We start from the raw sequence: 19,918 nt of genomic DNA on the forward strand, positions 1-19,918 counted from the left end.
TATTATTATTTATTCATACCACAATGCATGCTGGGAGTCATGGATGATTTTTTTTTACTATGCTTGTACCCATCATACATTGTAGCATGAAGCTTCTGATTGTCACCATTGTTGAGATTCATATGCCAATTCTTGATGTCTGTGTGTGTCAGAATGAGATAGAAGTTCAGAATGTTTTGAGCATAAAATGTTTTTAAAATTCTTTGTGTTTTCTGGTTGTCACATCACAGATTGATTTCATTCTGTAGAATCACAGGGATACCATAATCAAAAATATAAAACAATACCCATCTAATTATAGATTAAACTCTGAATGAGCTCAGTGTTCATTTTCACATTTCACTTTAATCATGATATTCAAAATAGAATTGTGCAGGGGCATTTGTTGTGTCCTTATCTTGAATTTGATGGGCATTCTTGTTAAATTGCCCCTCTCCAACCTTAAGCTCCTGTTAATTTCTGACCCTGCTGTGAAGACGTGTGTGTTTAAACCTACATCTCTGTGGTTCTGCTGTCATCCTGACCTCTCCTCCATGATCCACACTATAACACACAAATACACATATTTGAACTTCATCTCTCATGTTTAATGTCAGGACAGCTATCACAGGCAATATTATTTACTAGGGGTGTAACGTACATGTATTCGGTACGGACATCACGGTTTGGTTCATGCAGTTAGACGGTAAATACAGTCAGTCACAGGCGATCCACACTCCAACCCAGAAGGGGGCATGCATGGTATTGCTTTTTAGCCTAACCACTTTTAACCAGCATTAACCACCAATAATCGCAATAAGCTCTGTGTTTTGCTCTTACTTTCGATAAGAAACAAAGTGCCATCTTTCAAATTCTGTCCATTTTATCATGAAATTCAAATAATAAATGCCGTTTTGATGCTTTTTGATGTGGTGTAACAGATCACTGTATAGGTGCCTCAGTTCAAACGGCAGCGAGGAGCGTGAATGAACATGTTTGTAAACAATATGTCACGTAGTATTACATTTAGCTCAGAAAAGCCATTCATTGTCAACCAGCTTGTTAGTTTGGTAGAGACATGACTAATGACTTCACTAAATATATACACTATATTAGCCAATATATTAATTATATTTTACTTAGCATGTTAGTTAATGTAAGGCCTAAATAAATCATTAAAACAAGGTATAACAGCCACTGTGTAAATTATATTTCAACAACGAATTGGAGAAACAGAAGTTAATGAATGCTAAAACGGCCTAGTGTAGTTTACATGTTTACAATACATACATTTTTTATTATTATTTGAGTGTTGATTATATCTAAAAATTAAAACCAAATGAATTTAATAATTTGGTCTCTGTTGTCAATTGTAACCTTTATTATAGTAATGCACAAGCTCAAACCTTTGTGATATGCTGGATCGAAAATATGTGAAATAAGTTTTTTCTAGACAACAAGTAGTTGTTCATTTAAGCCATTAGTTGACTAATCACATTTATATTAATTTAATTTCTTAAATACTGGAGAGAATAAACCAAAATAATCAAATAATGATTATGATTGTGACAACGGCAAGGAGACATCTTAATTGTTTTTTTTAATAAACTAGCCTAATGTTTTCTGAATCAGTGTCGGCTGCAAAGATGAAGTTGACATTACTGACTCTCATCAACTCCACATGTGGACATGCCTAGAGAGAGAGAATGCACATTTCTTTCGGATTACATAATCAGAGAGTGGCCTGTTTCTTTTCATTTTGAATTATTTCGTTTAAAAGTAGACATTTCAAGCTTTCTATAAATATATTTCTCATGTCTGTGAGGCGAGCAGCCGCTGAGTTTCTGTTCATTTAGCTTATAAGATGTGCTCCAGTTCACATGCAAGTGATCTAGTCCTTGCCTCCATGCCATGATTATATTGTCTGCAATATTTGCTTCTTATTTATTAAATCCAGACAATTGGTTGATGAAACATTGATTAAAATTAAGATACAATTTTTACAAAATGAAATTCACTTTAAAGAAAGGCTTTCTACAAAACAAAACTTAATGAAGTGGTCAAAATCATGTCTGACTCACTCCTCCCGATATACTGCGCATCTTATGATGTATCCTCTTATCTTACTCATGCTGTTCACTTTTCTTAATCAAATAGATACATAACATTGGCCTATTTAAACATAAATATAAAACTACATTTTCTTTAATGGCTACCAACACGTATTACAGTACAGAGAAATTCCATGTTGTGAGCAAGAGCGGATCATGAATCGCATCAAGAATTGTTTATTTTTAGACTTATATTTAATATTGGGGGCATCCAAGTTATCTGACATATTTGATTATTTTTTTTTTTTTAAATAAAGAAACACAACAGTTACTTTCCCTGGTAATTAGTTACTTTTATAATGATGTAACTCAGTTACTAACTCAGTTACTATTTGTGAGAAGTAACTAGTAACTATAACTAAAACTAATTATTTTAAAGTAAAGTGCCCAACACTGATTAGCAGAGATAGATTTTTTATCCTTCAGAAAATTTTAATTATAATTGAATAAATTTAAATACAGAGACACCGTTTGTTCAGTAAAACATTGTTTAAAGGTTCCATAGAATGTCCATTTCACAAGATGTAATATAAGTCAAAGGTGTCCCTAGAATGTGTCTGTGAGGTTTCAGCTCAAAATACCCCATAGACTTTTTATTATACCATGTTTTAACTGCCTATTTTGGGGTGGAATTAAAAATGCTCTGATTTGGTGTGTTTACACCTTTAAATGCTAGTGCTCCCCGCCCCCAAGCTCGCGACTCCATTAAACCTGCATAAATAATACAGAAGTTCAAACAGCTAATATAACTCTCAAAATGGATCTTTATAAACTGTTTGTGATGCAGCATATCAGATCATGTATTTTGTGGATGTTTGCTAAAATTCGATTCTGAATGAGTTTGATAGTGTGCTGCTCGGCCAATGGGGCTAAAGCTACACACTGTTGGAGAAACTTTCAATAAGAATGAAAATGCATTTATGAATTATACAGACTACACGCGTTTTCGAGTTAAAAATAAAAATAACGACATGGCTCTGGTCTCCGTGAATACAGCAAGAAACAATAGTAACTTTAATCTCATTTAACAGTACATTAGCAACATGCTAACCAAACATTTAGAAAGAAAATTTACAAATATCACTAAATATATCATGATATCGTGGATCATGAACAGTTATTATAGATCCAACTGCCATTTTCCCTATTGTCCTTGCTTGTTTGCTTCACAATACCTGCATAACTTCTGATGATTCGGTTGTGCAGCTCCACGACGTTAATACTTGCTTCCCTTGAACATGGGCAGGTATATGCAAATTTTGTTTTTCACACACAAGATTTACATATGAAGGAGGAAACAATGGTGTTTGAGGCTCATGGTATGTCATTACCATGTACAGAACTCTTATTAACTATGCCAAGGTAAATTAAATTTTCAATTCTATGGCACCTTTAATAAAAAAAGAGGAAAATTTTTGTTTTCTCACCCTGCTGTACTGAACCCATACCGAACCATGACATCAAAACCGAGGTACGTACCGAACCGTCATTTTTGTGTACTGTTGCACCCCTATTATTTACCAGCCTGTACTTTACAATTTCATAATTAACTGATCATCATACACAATATTTTGTAGCATCATCTGATATATCTGACATTTTTTTTTACAAGCAATAATGTTACTTCAGGAGCAAGACCCAAAGAAGCTAAACAATTCCATGTGACAGCTTTTGTATAAAGGCAATTTACTTTGACACACCACTGCACATGTTTCCCTCATTTTTGGTTGAACTAATCATTTGTGTGTTAATTAATAATTTAATTTCATTTATTTTTAAGATTCATTTTAATTTCAGATTAAGTAAATAAAAAAAAATAAATAAAAAAAATCAAAGTTTAGAATCAAATCAGTGCATATACATCAATTCATTTTGGAATATTCCTTGGGAATGATCCCAGATGTCCCCCAAAAGTTGTTCAATTTTACCCCTATACACTGTACAGTATGTCAGTATTGTTGTTTCATGTACCTTAGTATCTGCAGTGAGCAGTTTGGATCCTTCAGCTTGTCATTGAGCAGCTGGGCTCCTGATTGTCCTGGGTGATTATAGCTCAGATCCAGCTCTCTCAGGTGTGAGGGGTTTGAACTCAGAGCTGAAGACAGATAACCACAGCCTTCCTCTGTCACCATACAGCCAGACAACCTACACACACACACACAATCAGATAATCTACAAACACACATCAACATTAAGACAATTTGGCTGTACACCATCTCTTATATGTTCTTAATCAAGTCAAGTCAAGTCAAGTCACCCTTATTTATATAGCGCTTTTTACAATGCAGATTGTGTCAAAGTAGCTTTACATTGATAATTGGTATATAATTTTCCTTTTAAAGAATAGTGTCAATGCAGGCAGATCAAAAGCACTGTTGAATAAATGTCAAGAATACTGTTGAATATCAAATGTCAAGTCAAATTAAATTAAATTAGGGCTGCACGATTAATCGTATTTTAATCACGATAACGATATCTGCTTCTCCCGATTGATTTTAAATAATCGTCACGATATTGGCCCACTCTATGAAAATGAACATAATTTGGAAATATTGGAAGTAATATTAGGAGTTTCGCTGTTTTATCTTTTGAAGTTCCTAAAGGTTTTACCAGTTTTCATAATGTTGATCAGCTAGAAATGATTGTTCTTTGCTTTACAAATTTGCCGGGCAATTTGAATCTGGTTTGTCTTATTGCAAACGAATTTTGTTGCTTTAAAATCTAATGTGAATACATATTACAAAGCGCTCACCAAAACCATGTTTTGTATTGATTTACCATCTAACGAAGTTATCATAGTTGTTAAATTAAGTCGTTGTGCCACCTACAGGCCTTTTGGGTGAATTGTAGGTTGGTAAAGAACTTGCAAAATAGCCATAATTACATTACTCTTTTTGATAGAATAAACGTAGTTAATAATCGTGATTATAATTTTGAGGAAACTGTGGCACTGGCTGTCGTGTCGATGAGGCCTTCACAATGGATGATCTAGTCGACTCGATCTCGGCTGATACTTCAGGGCTGCGTTGTGGTCGTATCAAGGCGCCGGCCCTCGGTCTCATCTGGATACGGCCCGAATCCGGTTGACTACGGTAAACCTCGGGATAAACAGAAAGACTAATATTAGCGTAGATGCCATTCTTTTTCTGATGTAACGAGTACATCTGGTGTTATAGGAAGTGTTCCCGGTTCTGGCTGAACTTTATGCAGCCTAATAATCCTTTAACGGATTTGAAAATATAAATTTATAATGTGTTATGTGTATGCCAGGTTAAAGAGATGCGTTTTTAGTCTAGATTTAAACTGACAGAGTGTGTCTGCATCCCGAACAATGCTAGGAAGATTGTTCCACAGTTTAGGTGCCAAATAGGAGAAGGATCTACCACCTGCGGTTGATTTTGATATTCTAGGTATTATCAGCTGGCCTGAATTCTGAGATCACAATAAACGTGAAGGACTATAATGCATTAAGAGCTCGCTTAGGTACTGGGGGGCTAAACCATTTAGTGCTTTGTAAGTAATTAACAAGATTTTAAAATCTATACGATGTTTAACAGGAAGCCAAATGCAGTGACGACAGAACTGGGCTAATATGGTCATACTTCCTAGTTCTAGTAAGAACTCTAGCTGCTGCATTTTGTACGAGCTGTAGTTTATTTATCAAGCGAGCGGAACAACCACCCAGTAGAGCGTTACAGTAATCTAACCTCGAGGTCATGAACGCATGAACTAACTGTTCTGCATTCTTCATTGAGAGCATATGTCGTAGTTTAGATATATTTTTAAGATGGAAGAATGCGTTTTTACAGATGCTACTAACATGGCCTTCAAATGAAAGATTGGTATCAAAGAGCACACCCAGGTTCCTAGCTGACGACGAAGACTTAACAGAGCAGCCATCAAGTGTTATACAGTATTCTAGGTTATTACTTGAAGAAGTTTTCGGTCCAAAAATTAGAATCTCTGTTTTTTCTGAATTTAGAATTTAATACCTCAGTATCTCCAGCTGACAGTTTGGACTCTTCAGTCCATTAGAGAGTAGATTTACTCCCAAATCCTGCAGCTCATTGTAGCTCAGAACCAGCTCTCTCAGGTGTGAGGGGTTTGAGATCAGGGCTGAAGACACAAAACCACAACCTTCCTCTGTCACCATACAGCCAGACAACCTACAGAGGGAAACAGTCAGATCATCTACAAACACACATCAACATTATGACTAACTGACTGTACATTAGCTCTTATATGTTCTTAGAAACCTCAGTATCTCCAGCTGACAGTTTAGACTCTTCAGTCCATTAGAGAGAAGATTCACTCCTGAGTCCTGCAGGTCATTGTTACTTAAATCCAGCTCTCTCAGGTGTGAGGGGCTTGAAATCAGAACAGAAGACACATAACCACACCCTTCCTCTGTCACCATACAGCCTGACAACCTACAGACACACGCAGTCAGATCATCTACAAACACACATCAACATTAAAAAAGGTTGTCTGTACATTATCTCTTATATGTTCTTAAACACCTCAGTATCTCCAATTGACAGTTTGGACTCTTCAGTCCATAAGAGAGCAGTTTCACTCCTGAATCCTGTAGGTAATTGTAGCTCAGATCCAACTCTCTCATGTGTGAAGGGCTTGAACTCAGAGCTACAGACACATAACCACAGCCTTCGTCTGTCAACATACAGTCAGACAACCTACAAACACACATCAACAGTGAAAATTAGATTATCTGTCACATTATAAAATGTCCCGGCCACCTGTCACCTGTAAAATAACTGTTTTTCTGTAAAACCATTAACCCTTTAAGACCTGAAGGCATTTTTAGGAGTTTTTTTTTATATCTTTCTTATTTGACATGCAATCTTTTTTTTTTTTTTTTTTTTTGGTGAAGCTCTCCTATATGTTATGCATCTTGTGGTGATGGCATAGAGTAATTAAAAGTTACAGCATTTGGAACCAAGGTTGCCTTTTTGTTAGGGCTGCACGATATATCGCATGAGATTGTCACGCGCATTTCGTCAGTAAAGCCGGTTCCCCGATTACCGCTAAATCGCCATCACCTGCTTTCAAATGGAGCGGCATTTAATAGTCAGAGCCGTAGATCACTGAAAAGCCACGCAATATCGCGTTCATTATCGAAGGCGATTCATCTTCGATATGAACGCGATATTGCGTGGCTTTTCAGTGATCTACGGTTCTGTCTATTAAATGCCAATAATTAAGGCAAAAGGCCCTTACTTAAACAATTATTGTCAGTATTAATACATAACTTTTACAGACACAAAACATAATTTTTTTGTACATTTGGATAAATGGTGAAAGATACGACATGGATGTATTGGCAACATTTAAACGTAAGCATATTATGCTATTACAACAGAAATACTTTAAATATTTACAAATATTTTATATCATATATCTGTATAATTTCCCTTTTACCATTTTATAGATAAATGTTTTATCCCTAAACACAAATATAACCATTTTATAGAGAATATAAAATGAACGTAATGGACATTAATATTTAGGAAAATTACAAATAACACTATAGCATTAAAATGATGTTTTGAGCCACTAAATTCACTCAAACCTCTAAACCTACCCAAAACCATTTCTTAAAAATATGTAGTTATAAAGAAAAACATAACAGACTGAAAAGTGTAACTTAATCACAATAATTTCTTTATTAAGAAAATGTCAAAAGCGATACCAATAGTTGTCCGAATGAGTTACAGTCGCAGTCCTCTCTGGTGATATATAATAGTTTTGTATCAGGTACAGAGCAGAATTTAAGTTATTAATCCACAAAAATGGTATTCCGCTTCACTTCACTTCACTTCACTTCACTTCACTTCACGACATGTCGCAATATGTGACGAAGCACCATAAGAGCTAAACAAGAAGTGCACATTAAAATCTCTCTCTCTTTTGCATTATCATCAAATCACAGAGCGGGGTCAGCGGATGCTGAGGTGCACAGTGCGCAGAAGTCGCCAACTTTCTGCAGAGTCAATAGCTACAAACCTCCAAACTTCATGTGGCCTTCAGATTAGCTCAAGAACAGTGTGTAGAGAGCTTCATGGAATGGGTTTCCATGGCAGAGCAGCTGCATCTAAGCCTTACATCACCAAGTGCAATGCAAAGTGCTGGATGCAATGGTGTGAAGCACACCAGCACTGTACTCTAGAGCAGTGGAGACGTGTTCTCTGGAGTGACGAATCATGCTTCTCTGTATGGACAAGTCTGGGTTTGGTGTTTGCCAGGAGAACGGTACTTGCCTGACTGCATTGTGCTAAGTGTAAAGTTTGGTGGAGGGGGGTTATGGTGTGAGGTTGTTTTTCAGGGGTTCCATGGCCGAGAAGCTGCATCCAAGCCTTACATCACCATCACCGGATTAAGAATGGGATGTCATTAAAGTTCATGTGCACGTAAAGGCAGGCATCCCAAATTTTGGCAGTATCACTATAGCAGGTCAGGCAGTGATGTTGGCGAGAAGGCCTGGTTCGCAGTCTCCACTCTAATTCATCCCAAAGGTGTTCTATCGGGTTGAGGTCAGGACTCTGTGCAGGCCAGTCAAGTTCCTCCACACTAAACTCACTCATCCATGTCTTTATGGACCTTGCTTTGTGCACTGGTGTGCAGTCATGTTGGAAAAAGAAGGGGCCATCCTCAAAAGTTGGGAGCATGAAATTGTCCAAAATATCTTGGTATGCTGAAGCATTAAGAGCCCCTTTCACTGGAACTAAAGGGCCAATCCCAACCCCTGAAAAACAACCTCACACCATAATTTTCGTATAATAAATCTGACTGTTACATTTTATAGTATATTACTGTTTTGTCTTTCATTTCACGGTAATCTACTGGCAGCGGGGTTGCCAGAAAATTACAATTTTTTTCTACAGTTTGTTTTTGTAAATTAATTTACAGTTTATTACTGTTTTTTTCTTCTTGATTTTATGGTAATCTACTGGCGGCAGGGTTTCCAGTAAAGTACTGTTATTTTATAGTTTTTACAGTTATTTTACAGTTGCCATAATTAAATTGACAGTTTATTACTGTTAAATTATGTTTCACTATTTTTATGTTTTTTTCCCATCTTACACCTTTAACATGTTTAACCCCACAGCAAAATCCTTGGTTTAAATGAACACATAAATGTGTCCACACTACACACTGTAAAACTTTGATATAAAAACATGGCCAAATTCTAACAGTAGCATATCGTTTTCCATTAAAACAGTAATGTACATTACAAAACAATGCAGTCTGGGTAACATTTGTTGTTTTCAATAAAGTAGCCTACTGCAATATAACTGTGAATTATCAGTGTTCAGAATCATCACTCAGAGGCTGTGTTCCAAATTACACCTTATACCCTCATTCACTATTACATTGTCACAGACACGTCAGGTTCCACCATCCACCAATCACAACGCACTCAGTCACCCGAGTACTGATCACCGGCACCTGCACCTCATCAGCACGGCAATCACCCTCAGTATAAAAGACTCACACACACTCATCGTCCGGTCTCGTTTGCATCTAGACTTACCTGTATGCTTACCTTAAGGACTCCAAGTGACCTACTTACCTGTCTCCAGCATCTCCTGTTCTCCTCGTGTGAATTCCTGTCTGTGTGTGAGTGTTCTCCGACTCCAGCGTCAAGATCCTCCAGCGTCATTCCAAATCTCCACTTCTACAACCACAAAAGGACAGTATCACTATTCTACACCCTATTCATCATCACTGCTTTAAGTTTGACTCACCTGCATTGCTGTTATACTCTACTGGTATCAATAAACATTCCTGTTTGTGAATTCCTGTCTCCGACCCTTCTGTGTTGTAACAGAAGACCGGACCATAACAACCAGATACCAGTATGAGTCAACGGACGTCAGAAGGTACGTGCAGGGCTGCAGGGAGTGCGCCATCTCCAAGAGCCCTCGCCATCTTCCAGCCGGCAAGCTCAATCCTCTGCCCGTTCCTGATCGACCCTGGTCACACCTGGGAGTGGACTTCATCACTGACCTACCAGCAAAAAAAAACCCACCAGTTTCTCCAAAGCATGTCGTCTGATCCCCCTGAGAGGTCTACTTACCGCCATGGAAACTGCTGAACTCATGTTTAACACTCTGAGGTCTAAAAACGCGCCGGCGCATTTTGCAGGTTTTTTTTCACATTGCAGCAAAACAGACTTAAAATACTCTGTCATTTTTTGTCATAGAAACATAAGTAATACATCAATTGAAACTATAGAATATCTCCTTTTATTTGTATACACTCAGAGTAAAAACAAAATGTTGTGCTTTTTGTAAAATAAAGAAAACTAACATGATGCGTGATCTCTCATCTCCCTCTGAACGAAGTCCAATCTGATAGTTCTCAGAAAATGAAGTGTAACTTAGTGAATACTAATCACAAAAAATTCATACTTATGTCTAACAAAACGTTGAAATGTCAGGTTTTAAATCGTGCAAGTCAAATCGAAAACAAACATTCTGTGTTTATGTAATCTGTATGAAAAGAGAGCCATGTCAGAAGTCCGTGATTCAGCTCATTACCCACTAATGCGGCCACACCCACGGAGCCAGCGCTATTCACAGGCAAATTCAGAGACAACACATGCATTCATCATCTCAATCGTGTATTTATTGCCTTGAAAATTGTTTATCTGGATGAAAAAGCCATGGTTAGCGATCTCTGGAAGACATTCAGTAAATTCCTGTTTGTTTTCTTCTATTGATAAGTTTTAAGTGAGTTTTTGTTTCTTTAGCGCCCTCCGGCTGTAGTATGAATTGGTAAACACCATTCATGGAATATCGTCTTCTTCTTAGGTGAATTTGTGGACTAAAATGCACAGAGCGCCCTCCGGCTGCAGTATGAATTGCAAACACCAGCGCTCATAGAGATAACAATGAATATTAAATAAAAAATAACTCCTCTGTATAGAAAATTGACATAAACATATGAGAATCCTATATTTCTCCAAATGTGCATGCTTTTAAACTAAAAGCCTATATTCAGACTCTTTGCATCACAGAAATACATTATATTTTAAAGTATAATATAAAACCATCATTTTATATTGTAATAAAATTTTTCTGTATGTTTCATATACCATGATGAGCTTGAGACATCACAGAAGTTTTTTTTCACAGCCTACCTGACTGAAATGCCTCATTAATATGCAAGTCTTTTCAGGTCATTACTATTCAATTCTTTTGTCTTCACAGGTGAGAATGAGCCATTATTCATGGAGATTCACGCCTCCTCGCATACCGTGTTTCTTGGCAAAAAGTGTCTTACAAAAACTAAATCAGTATATTGTTATAAATGAAAGAGTAGTCAGCATAATTTTTACATAATTTTGAAGCAAAAACTCTAGTCTACAACCTTCAATACCCAAAAGTCTTGTGAACACAGATTTAATATACTTTTATTGGCCTTATATCAGTGACTTAAGTTTTTTGTTTTTTCAGTAACCACGCATAAACGTTATTCCTTCAAAAACACAAACATGTACACACATGTTCCTCACATATTATGGTAGCCTAGTTTGTGCTGAATACAGTGTAATGACACTTGTGTCATTAATATGTTTATGAACAACTGAAAAAAGCACAAATGTCAGGGCATGTCAAAACTTCTCCAGGCCCCAAATCAGCCTCAGACTCCAGAGGGTTAATCACGTATTCCGATACTATGGTATTCCCGAAGACATCGTCTCAGACAGAGGCCCCCAGTTCATCTCTCGGGTATGGAAGGCCTTCCTATCCCTCCTAGGTGTGACCGTCAGTCTCTCCTCCGGCTACCACCCTCAGTCGAACGGGCAGACGGAAAGGAAGATCCAGGAGATCGGTTGCTTCCTCCATACCTTCTGTCACGGCCACCAGGACTCTTGGAACCAGTACCTGGGTTGGGCCGAGTACGCACAAAACTCCCTACGTCAACCATCTACTGGACTCACTCTATTCCAGTGCGTACTTGGTTACCAACCCCCACTGTTCCCCTGGGACTGGGAACCATCTAACTTTCTGGCAGTCGACTACTGGTTCCGAGAGAGTGAGAGGGTCTGGGACTCAGCAAACCACCAACTGTAACGAGCGCTGCGCAGACGCAGGATGACAGCCGACCTTCGTTGCTCCAACGCTCCCTCCTACCAACCGGGACAGAAGGTCTGGCTGTTAACACGGGACATCAGACTGCGTCTGCCCTGCAAGAAGCTGAGTCCCAGGTTCTTTGGCCCATTCACCATCACCAAGCAGATCAACCCGGTCACGTATCAACTCCAACTCCCTCCACAATATCGGATTCACCCCACGTTCCATGTCTCACTGTTAAAACCTCACCACCCTTCTGTTTCTGTCTCCACAGAACCTGACGTGGCAGCCGCCGAACCCCCCCTTCCACTCATCCTGGACGACGGTGCAGCCTACGAGGTTCGTGAGATCTTGGACTCCTGGTGCTGTGGTGGTCTACTAGAATATCTGGTGGACTGGGAAGGCTACGGTCCCGAGGAGCACTCTTGGGTCCCCAGAAATGACATCCTCGATCCCAATCTTCTTCAAGCATTCCACGCCAACCATCCTGACAGACCTGCCCCACGTGTAAGAGGATGACCACCCTCAGGAGCGGGCCGTGGGAGGGGGGGTACTGTCACAGACATGTCAGGTTCCACCATCCACCAATCACAACGCACTCAATCACCCGAGTACTGATCACCGGCACCTGCACCTCATCAGCACGGCAATCACCCTCAGTATAAAAGACACACTCACACACACTCATTGTCTGGTCTCGTTTGCATCTAGACTTACCTGTATGCTTACCTTAAGGACTCCAAGCGATCTACTTACCTGTCTCCAGCGTCTCCTGTTCTCCTCGTGTGAATTCCTGTCTGTGTGTGAGTGTTCTCCATCTCCAGTGTCAAGATCCTCCAGTGTCATTCCAGTTTTCCACTTCTACAACCACAAAAGGACAGTATCCCTATTCTACACCCTATTCATCATCACTGCTTTAAGTTTGACTCACCTGCACTGCTGTTATACTCTACTGGTATCAATAAACAACCCTGTTTGTGAATTCCTGTCTCCGACCCTTCTGTGTTGTAACATACATACATTAGTTTACTAATAATGTCCAGTTGATAGAGTGAATCCAGACACTGATGAACACCGATGTTAACAAGCAGAATCACTGAAGGAAAGATAAACAACAAGAACAGAAAAAAGAGAAACACAAGAACTACAACTGACTGAAGATAAAAGGCATTAAATCTCAATTAAACATGCACAAACAGCATGAACAGCTTCACATATTACTAATTAGTTTGACTTTATTTCTGTTATACGTCTAAAGAAGTTCCCATTGAGAATTATCAGAGGTTTAGATGTTGACATTTTTTTAAACTAATGGATTCGTTTAAAGTCACCATTGTGGTGAACACTGTTTGCTTTTGTTGGGCTCTTGATCCTTGACTTTTCAACATCACTTTGTATTTGTCTGACTGTGTGTTTTTAAAGCATGTTTTTCAAGAAAAGCCAAGAGAAAATGCAGTCAGTTGATGTTGGTGGTCTCAGTGAGTCATGATTCATGGTTTCACAGAGATCGCCCCCAGCGGTGAACCATTGAAATTTCAAAACATTTCAAAACAGTTATGACGTAACAAAGCCTCGTTTACTGAAATCACATGACTATAGCACTTTGAAACATGCTCCAAACCACTGCTTCAAAACAAGAGATTCGTAAAGGTTTCAAAGCTTCATGAAGCAGTTATTTGAAAGGGCCCATCACTAACTACATGATGATTATATTCTTTTCAAGCAGCTTACAGCAACTAAACACATTGTCTCTTGTCTTTCTTTGCCATAACAAACAACTATAGTAGCCAGATAAAAACTAACATTAAAAAGTCAAGAGTCAAACTGCACAACTAAAGCAATCACTGACCACGATAATGGTGACATCAAACCAAACTATTATTTTCAACAAATCATCAACATTTTAACCTCTTGTAATTCTCAATAATTTTTGTAGACAGGGCCGTGTTATCCTAATGGGCAACATGGGCTGCAGCCCAGGGCCTCAAGTCAATCCTCTTTTGCGTTTTAAAACACATCGTCATCACACAGCCTAATCAAGAGTCACAGGCACAGCGGACACGCACGCAGGAATACAACCAGGACAGTGGCGTTGCGTCTGGGTATGCACGTGCATATGGGCCTGGGTGGATTGGTGACCCGCTATTACGGGCTTAACACCAAGGTATACTTCAGGCGTTCACATTGCGTAATTTTCGTCATCAGGAGGGTTCGTGGATGTCCGCACTCCCCACTTTCCGCAGCCAAATACTTTTAAAGGCTCACACGCGTGTCTGTGCATGAGACAGAAGCCGCGTGCATGTTCATAAAAATGTATTATATAATATAAATAATGTTGTCAATAACTTGCTAAAGCCTATCTATGTTAAATGTTACTACTAAAATCATTAAGAAGCTGAATAAATGGACAAAGAAAGGGTGCATTACCATGTCCTAACGATGATCTATTGCATTTAGCCATCATTTTTAAAGTGGGTTTCTAAAACTTGTGCATGCAGTAATGTAAGTAGCACAGAATTTTAAATGAGTCATATTGGTTTTCTGAAAAAAAAAAAAAAAACGGCTATGTCTGCACATTTTAAGATACTGCACAAGATGTGAATAAATGTAACTTGTACCTACACTCACTTGAGTGGGATAAAATGAACATAAAACATGATGGAAACTTAGAGAAGAAACTATTAGTAAATGTATAGGAATAAAACGTGCATTATAAAAGTCTGTGACAGAATAATTAATCAACTAGATTAATCTTCGGACACATCACATCTGAAATAATGCTATGACCAATCTGAAATTCCAAAGCCAGAGTCGAATCGGTCGAATTTAAACTTGGACTTGTTAAAAAGCCTTTTTTTTATTTTAATTTTATTTTTTACATTTAATAGATCAGCAAAGTCAATGATGGAGGAGCGCATATGAGCCTACTGTACTGTTGTTGTCAATCTTAGAAATGTTTTTACTATTTTTGTCTGCATGTATTCATATTTAAATCTTGGGACTCATGCGCATAAGACATGCGATTATGGATGTTGGGGGGGGGGGTTGCTTGGGGGGCCTTTGCGTTCGTTAGCCCAGGGTTGGGTAAGAGGCAGACCTTCTTCCAGTCAATGTTTTGCACAAATTTATTCCAGTATGGAACCACATATGGGACTGTGATAATATCTTTTTTGAACAGGGATCTAATTAGTTTATTGTTCTTACCATTGTTACAAGAAAAACAAATCTTACCAACTGAAGTGTCAGTCAGCGATAACAAAGTTAGTTGTTGTGTGTCCAATCTTGGTTGAGCTCTATATAACATGCAGACACCAGAGGAAATTGCTCCAAAGACTTTAGCATAATCTCCAGGAGACACAGGAATTTTGTATTCTTCTATAAACTCATTATAAGAGTAAAGACAACCATCCCTATTAAATAATTGGTCAACAAAAATTTTTTAAACCAGTAATCAATAAATAAAGATTTGTGTTTAAACAGTATGTCTTTGTTGTTCCATATGTAATATTTGTTGGGTGAAAAGTTGTGTTTGAAAATAAGAGACCATGAAAGGAAGGCCTGGCGGTGAAAGGAAGCCATTTTTATCAGGACTTTATCAATATTATAATTACAGGTTAAGAAATAGCTCAACCCACCCAGTTTTGACAGAATATGACACGGTATGACATTCCAAATAGAATTAGGATTTTTAAAGAAATGTTTCAACCAATTTACTTTAAAAGTATTATTAAGAGTACAGAAATCGATAAAGTTTAATCCACCCTTTTCATAGTCATTTGTTAGAACAGACTTCTTCACATGATGAGTTCTATTTTTCCATAAGAAATTAAAAAGTAGTTTGTCAATCTCAGCAATATGTTTTTTGTCCACATACAGAGATAGAGCTGGATATGTTAACCGTGATAAACCTTCTGTCTTAGACAGTAGGGTTCTGCCTCTGAGGGAGAGATCCCGCAACAGCCACTGGTTCAGCTTTTTTCTGGTTCTTTGAATAATAGGGTTGAAGTTCAATAAAGTCCTTTTTTGTTGGTCCTTGGTAATTGTGATACCTAAGTGAACAAGTTCACTCTTGACTGGGATATTACAAATGGAAGATTTCAAGAAGTCCTTAATAGACATGATTTCACACTTATTGATATTCAGCCTTAAGCCAGAGGCCATGGAAAATTTTTCTATGGTATTTATTGCACCAGAGATTTTCATCTCTAAGAAAGAGAGTGGTATCGTCTGCCAGTTGAGATATAATAAGCTCTCTACCACAAATATTGATGCCGTTTATCTCACTTGATTTAATATGATCAGACAAAAGCTGGGCTACCAATAGGAAGAGGTAAGGCGAAGCCGGGCACCCTTGTCGGATGCCTCTAGAGACATTGAACCTGGGAGACATACCACCTGGTAGTCTAATTGAGCTATTACTATTGTTATATAGACTTTTAATAGCTGAGGAAAAAAAGTCACCAAAACCGAATTTTTTAAGGGACTGTAAAATGAACGGATGCTCAACGGTGTCAAATGCCTTTGTAGAAATCTACAAACAGCAATGAGCCCACCTTCCTCTACCATTTCTGGGTAATCTAAAATATCTAAGATGAGCCTAATGTTATTTCCTATATGCCTTTTGTTCATGAAGCCTGATTGTGTTTCGTCTATGATGGAGTCCAGTACAGACCGTAATCTTCTAGCCAATAAGAGAGCTAAGATTTTATAATCATTGTTAAGTAAACAAATTGGGCGCCAATTATCTAAAAATAATTTGTCCTTGTTTGGTTTAGGAATTAGGACTGTTATTCCTTGGGTCAGAGAGGTGGGGAGTCATTCATTTTAAATGGATTCTAAGAAGACTTTCAATAAAAAAGGGGACAGTTCAGCTATAAAGGATTTATAAAATTCGGAGGATAGCCCGTCACACCCTGGCGATTTGTTATTTTTTAGTTGGTTTACAGCTTGCTGTACTTCTTCAAGTGATATAGGCATGTCAAAGTGCTCTCTATCCACTTCGCTTATCTTCACTGAAAGGGAGTTTAAAAAATTATCAGACGCAGTTGGGCTATATTGAGAGCTATACAAGTCTTTATAGAATTTTGAACAAACCTCAGATATTTTACGATGATCTTCAGTGATAGCTCCATTAACATTTAACTTACTGATACTGTTGTTGGTGGAACGATATTTCTCTAGACTAAAGAAATAACGAGAGTTTTGTTCACCTTCTTCTAACCACTTAGAGCGAGACCTGATAAAGGCACCCTTTGCTTTTTGCCGATACATTTCATCAAGTTTGATTTGTGAGTAAGATAACCCTTCTTTTTCCTCCTTTGTTAGGGAGTCAAATTCTCTGCAGGATAAATTTGTTATATTAGAGACAATCTTTAACTCCTCCGCTTTCCTGGCTTTGACTGTTTCAGCACCAAACTTTCTTAAATATTTTCCTATCTCATATTTGAGCAGGTCCCAGTTGAGCCCGAAACTGTTTTCTTTGTTTGCTTTAGACCAATAAAGTGAAATCATGTCCTTAATCTTATATTGGACTATCCCATTTTGCAGTGCAGAACAGTTAAGCTTCCAATAACTTGAGTGTGTGGTAAGTGTAGAACCAGCTGAGATATTAAGAGATATGCAAATAGCTTTATGATCAGTTAAGGGAGTAGGGCAGATGCTAACATCAACATAATCCTTGTTTAAACTGTCAGATATAAGCCAATAGTCCAGTCGTGATTGCCTAGAGCCTGATTTATTACTCCAGGTATACAATCTGCTATTAGGATTCTTCTCTCTCCATATATCTATCAATTTAAATCTTCTTATAAAGTCAGTCAAGTATGAGTCTGAATTGTTACGCTGAGAGGGTGGACTTTTATCTATAGAACCGTCTAGAATAATGTTAAAATCACCTCCTAACAATATAAACGCATTTGGGAATCTAACCAACCAACCTGTAAAAATATTTTCAATTGACAACAAAAGGTTCACATTTTCTTTCTTGGTATTGTACCCATAGATATTAGAAACTAAGTAGGTTGAGTCATTGTGTTCAATAACTTGGCAAATAAAGTGACCGTCTAGATCACATTGTGTGGTCAAGACATTTCCATTAAACCTGTTATTTAAAGAGGCTACCCCAGCTGACCGCTCTGTTCCGTGGGATAGCCATATAGTATTTCCCCATTGAGACCTCCAGAAGTTAGAATCGTCCTCATTAGAGTGAGATTCTTGAAAATAAACAAAGTCTGACTTTAATTGTTTTGCGAACAAAAATAATGCTTTTCTCTTAACACTATTACGAAGACCCCTGGCATTTAGTGAGATAAATGACAACATTAATAAAGACAAAAATAAAAACTATGAAAGATAAAGAACTTAACCTTAGAAAAGCCTTGGTTAAATAGCCAACAGAACAGTAACAGTAACAGTAGGCTGTCGAGATCGGCACCATATTAAGGATTATAACTCAGCACCATAACATAACCTTAACATCACTCACGTAAAAAAAGAATAATGTTCAATATCATATAACCGTATAAGTAAGAGATGTATAAAAATTATACCATTACCCCTTTTTTTTTTTTTTTTTTTGAACCAGCAGGAACTTCACCTGCTATCTAAGTAACACAAAATTTTACCCTGAGATAAAACCATTCAGAGTAATTATCTTAGAATGACCTGAACACGAGGCACTTCTTAGACAAACCTTCTGAACTAAGCTTGACAGATTACAGATGAATTTCCGAACCGTTCACGAATCCTTTTCCTCCCACGAAATAGGCCATTTTTCCTTCATCCCGAGCTTTCTTTATGTGCGGCCACAGTTTTAGTCTGTTCTCTCTGTCCTTTTGGGTTAAGTCCTCTGAGAAGCGAAGACCATTGTTTTGGAGATAAGAGTTGTTTTTTGCTGCTTTCCAAACTGCATCCCTGTATCTTCGAGAGATAAATCTCATGACAACGCCTCTAGGTTTCGTCTGATCTTGCCGAAGTTTTCCCGACCGATGCACGACGTCTATAACAGCAGGGAGGCTTTCCTTTTCCTCCGGTAGAATCGCCTGGCAGACACTGGTTACTCGATCCCGCACATCCTTCTCCCTGTCCTCTGTCAGGCCTTGGAGCCGCAGGTTCCACCGGCGGCTGTATCGCTCCAGCTCACTAACCCGGTTCATGGTTTTCAAAGCAGAATCCTCGTTCCTTTGCACCCTCTTCTCGATGTAAACCACCTTTGCATTTAAGACTTTAATGTCTCCGCATACAGATTCCACCATTTTTTCGAGGGTGTCGCTCCTGTTGTTAATAAGATCAGCCAAGGAGCGCACTGCATCGTCTGAGCCGAACCCGTCTTCTTTAGTAAAAGTTGGTTTTTTATGAAGCGGAGGCTTACTTGGCGTTATGGGCAAGGGCGGGAATACTTCTTCGAGGCTTGTTTGCTGGTTGCAATCCATTCCGTCGTTGGTATACTCGTGGTCGCTAGCTAAGCAGCTAGCCCCCTCCTCGTTGGACATGGAGTCGTTAGGACGCTTCTGTCCGGACTTTCTAGGCATTATAGTTGTGTTCGTTTGGTCTTTCACTGAGAGTTTGTGTTAATCTTTTCTTGTAATTTATTTCAGCTGCATTTGCAGAGGCTGGCGGTCAATATGTGCTTTAAAACCGGTTTGATGCAGAGAGCTCGTAACGTTGCGGCTACTCACTCCACCATCTTGCCGGAACCCCCGCCAAACAATTCAGCTCATAATTTATTCA

The 19,918-nt window shown here is 38.3% G+C and overlaps 1 protein-coding gene across 1 annotated transcript in view; it reads right to left on the reverse strand.

Annotated features, from left to right (window-relative positions):
* LOC125254620 (NACHT, LRR and PYD domains-containing protein 12-like) overlaps positions 1-19,918 on the reverse strand; it is a 52,268-nt gene that overhangs the window by 15,873 nt on the left and 16,477 nt on the right. Inside the window, exons 4-8 of the mRNA XM_048169311.1 lie at positions 6,611-6,784; positions 6,347-6,520; positions 6,083-6,256; positions 4,062-4,235; positions 497-543 (exon numbers count right to left, since the gene is read on the reverse strand). Of these exons, the coding sequence (XP_048025268.1) occupies positions 497-543; positions 4,062-4,235; positions 6,083-6,256; positions 6,347-6,520; positions 6,611-6,784 (743 nt within the window). The remainder of the gene's footprint in view (positions 1-496; positions 544-4,061; positions 4,236-6,082; positions 6,257-6,346; positions 6,521-6,610; positions 6,785-19,918) is intronic.

This window comes from Megalobrama amblycephala, linkage group LG19 (assembly GCF_018812025.1).
Source record: "Megalobrama amblycephala isolate DHTTF-2021 linkage group LG19, ASM1881202v1, whole genome shotgun sequence".
NCBI classification, from domain to species: domain Eukaryota; kingdom Metazoa; phylum Chordata; class Actinopteri; order Cypriniformes; family Xenocyprididae; genus Megalobrama; species Megalobrama amblycephala.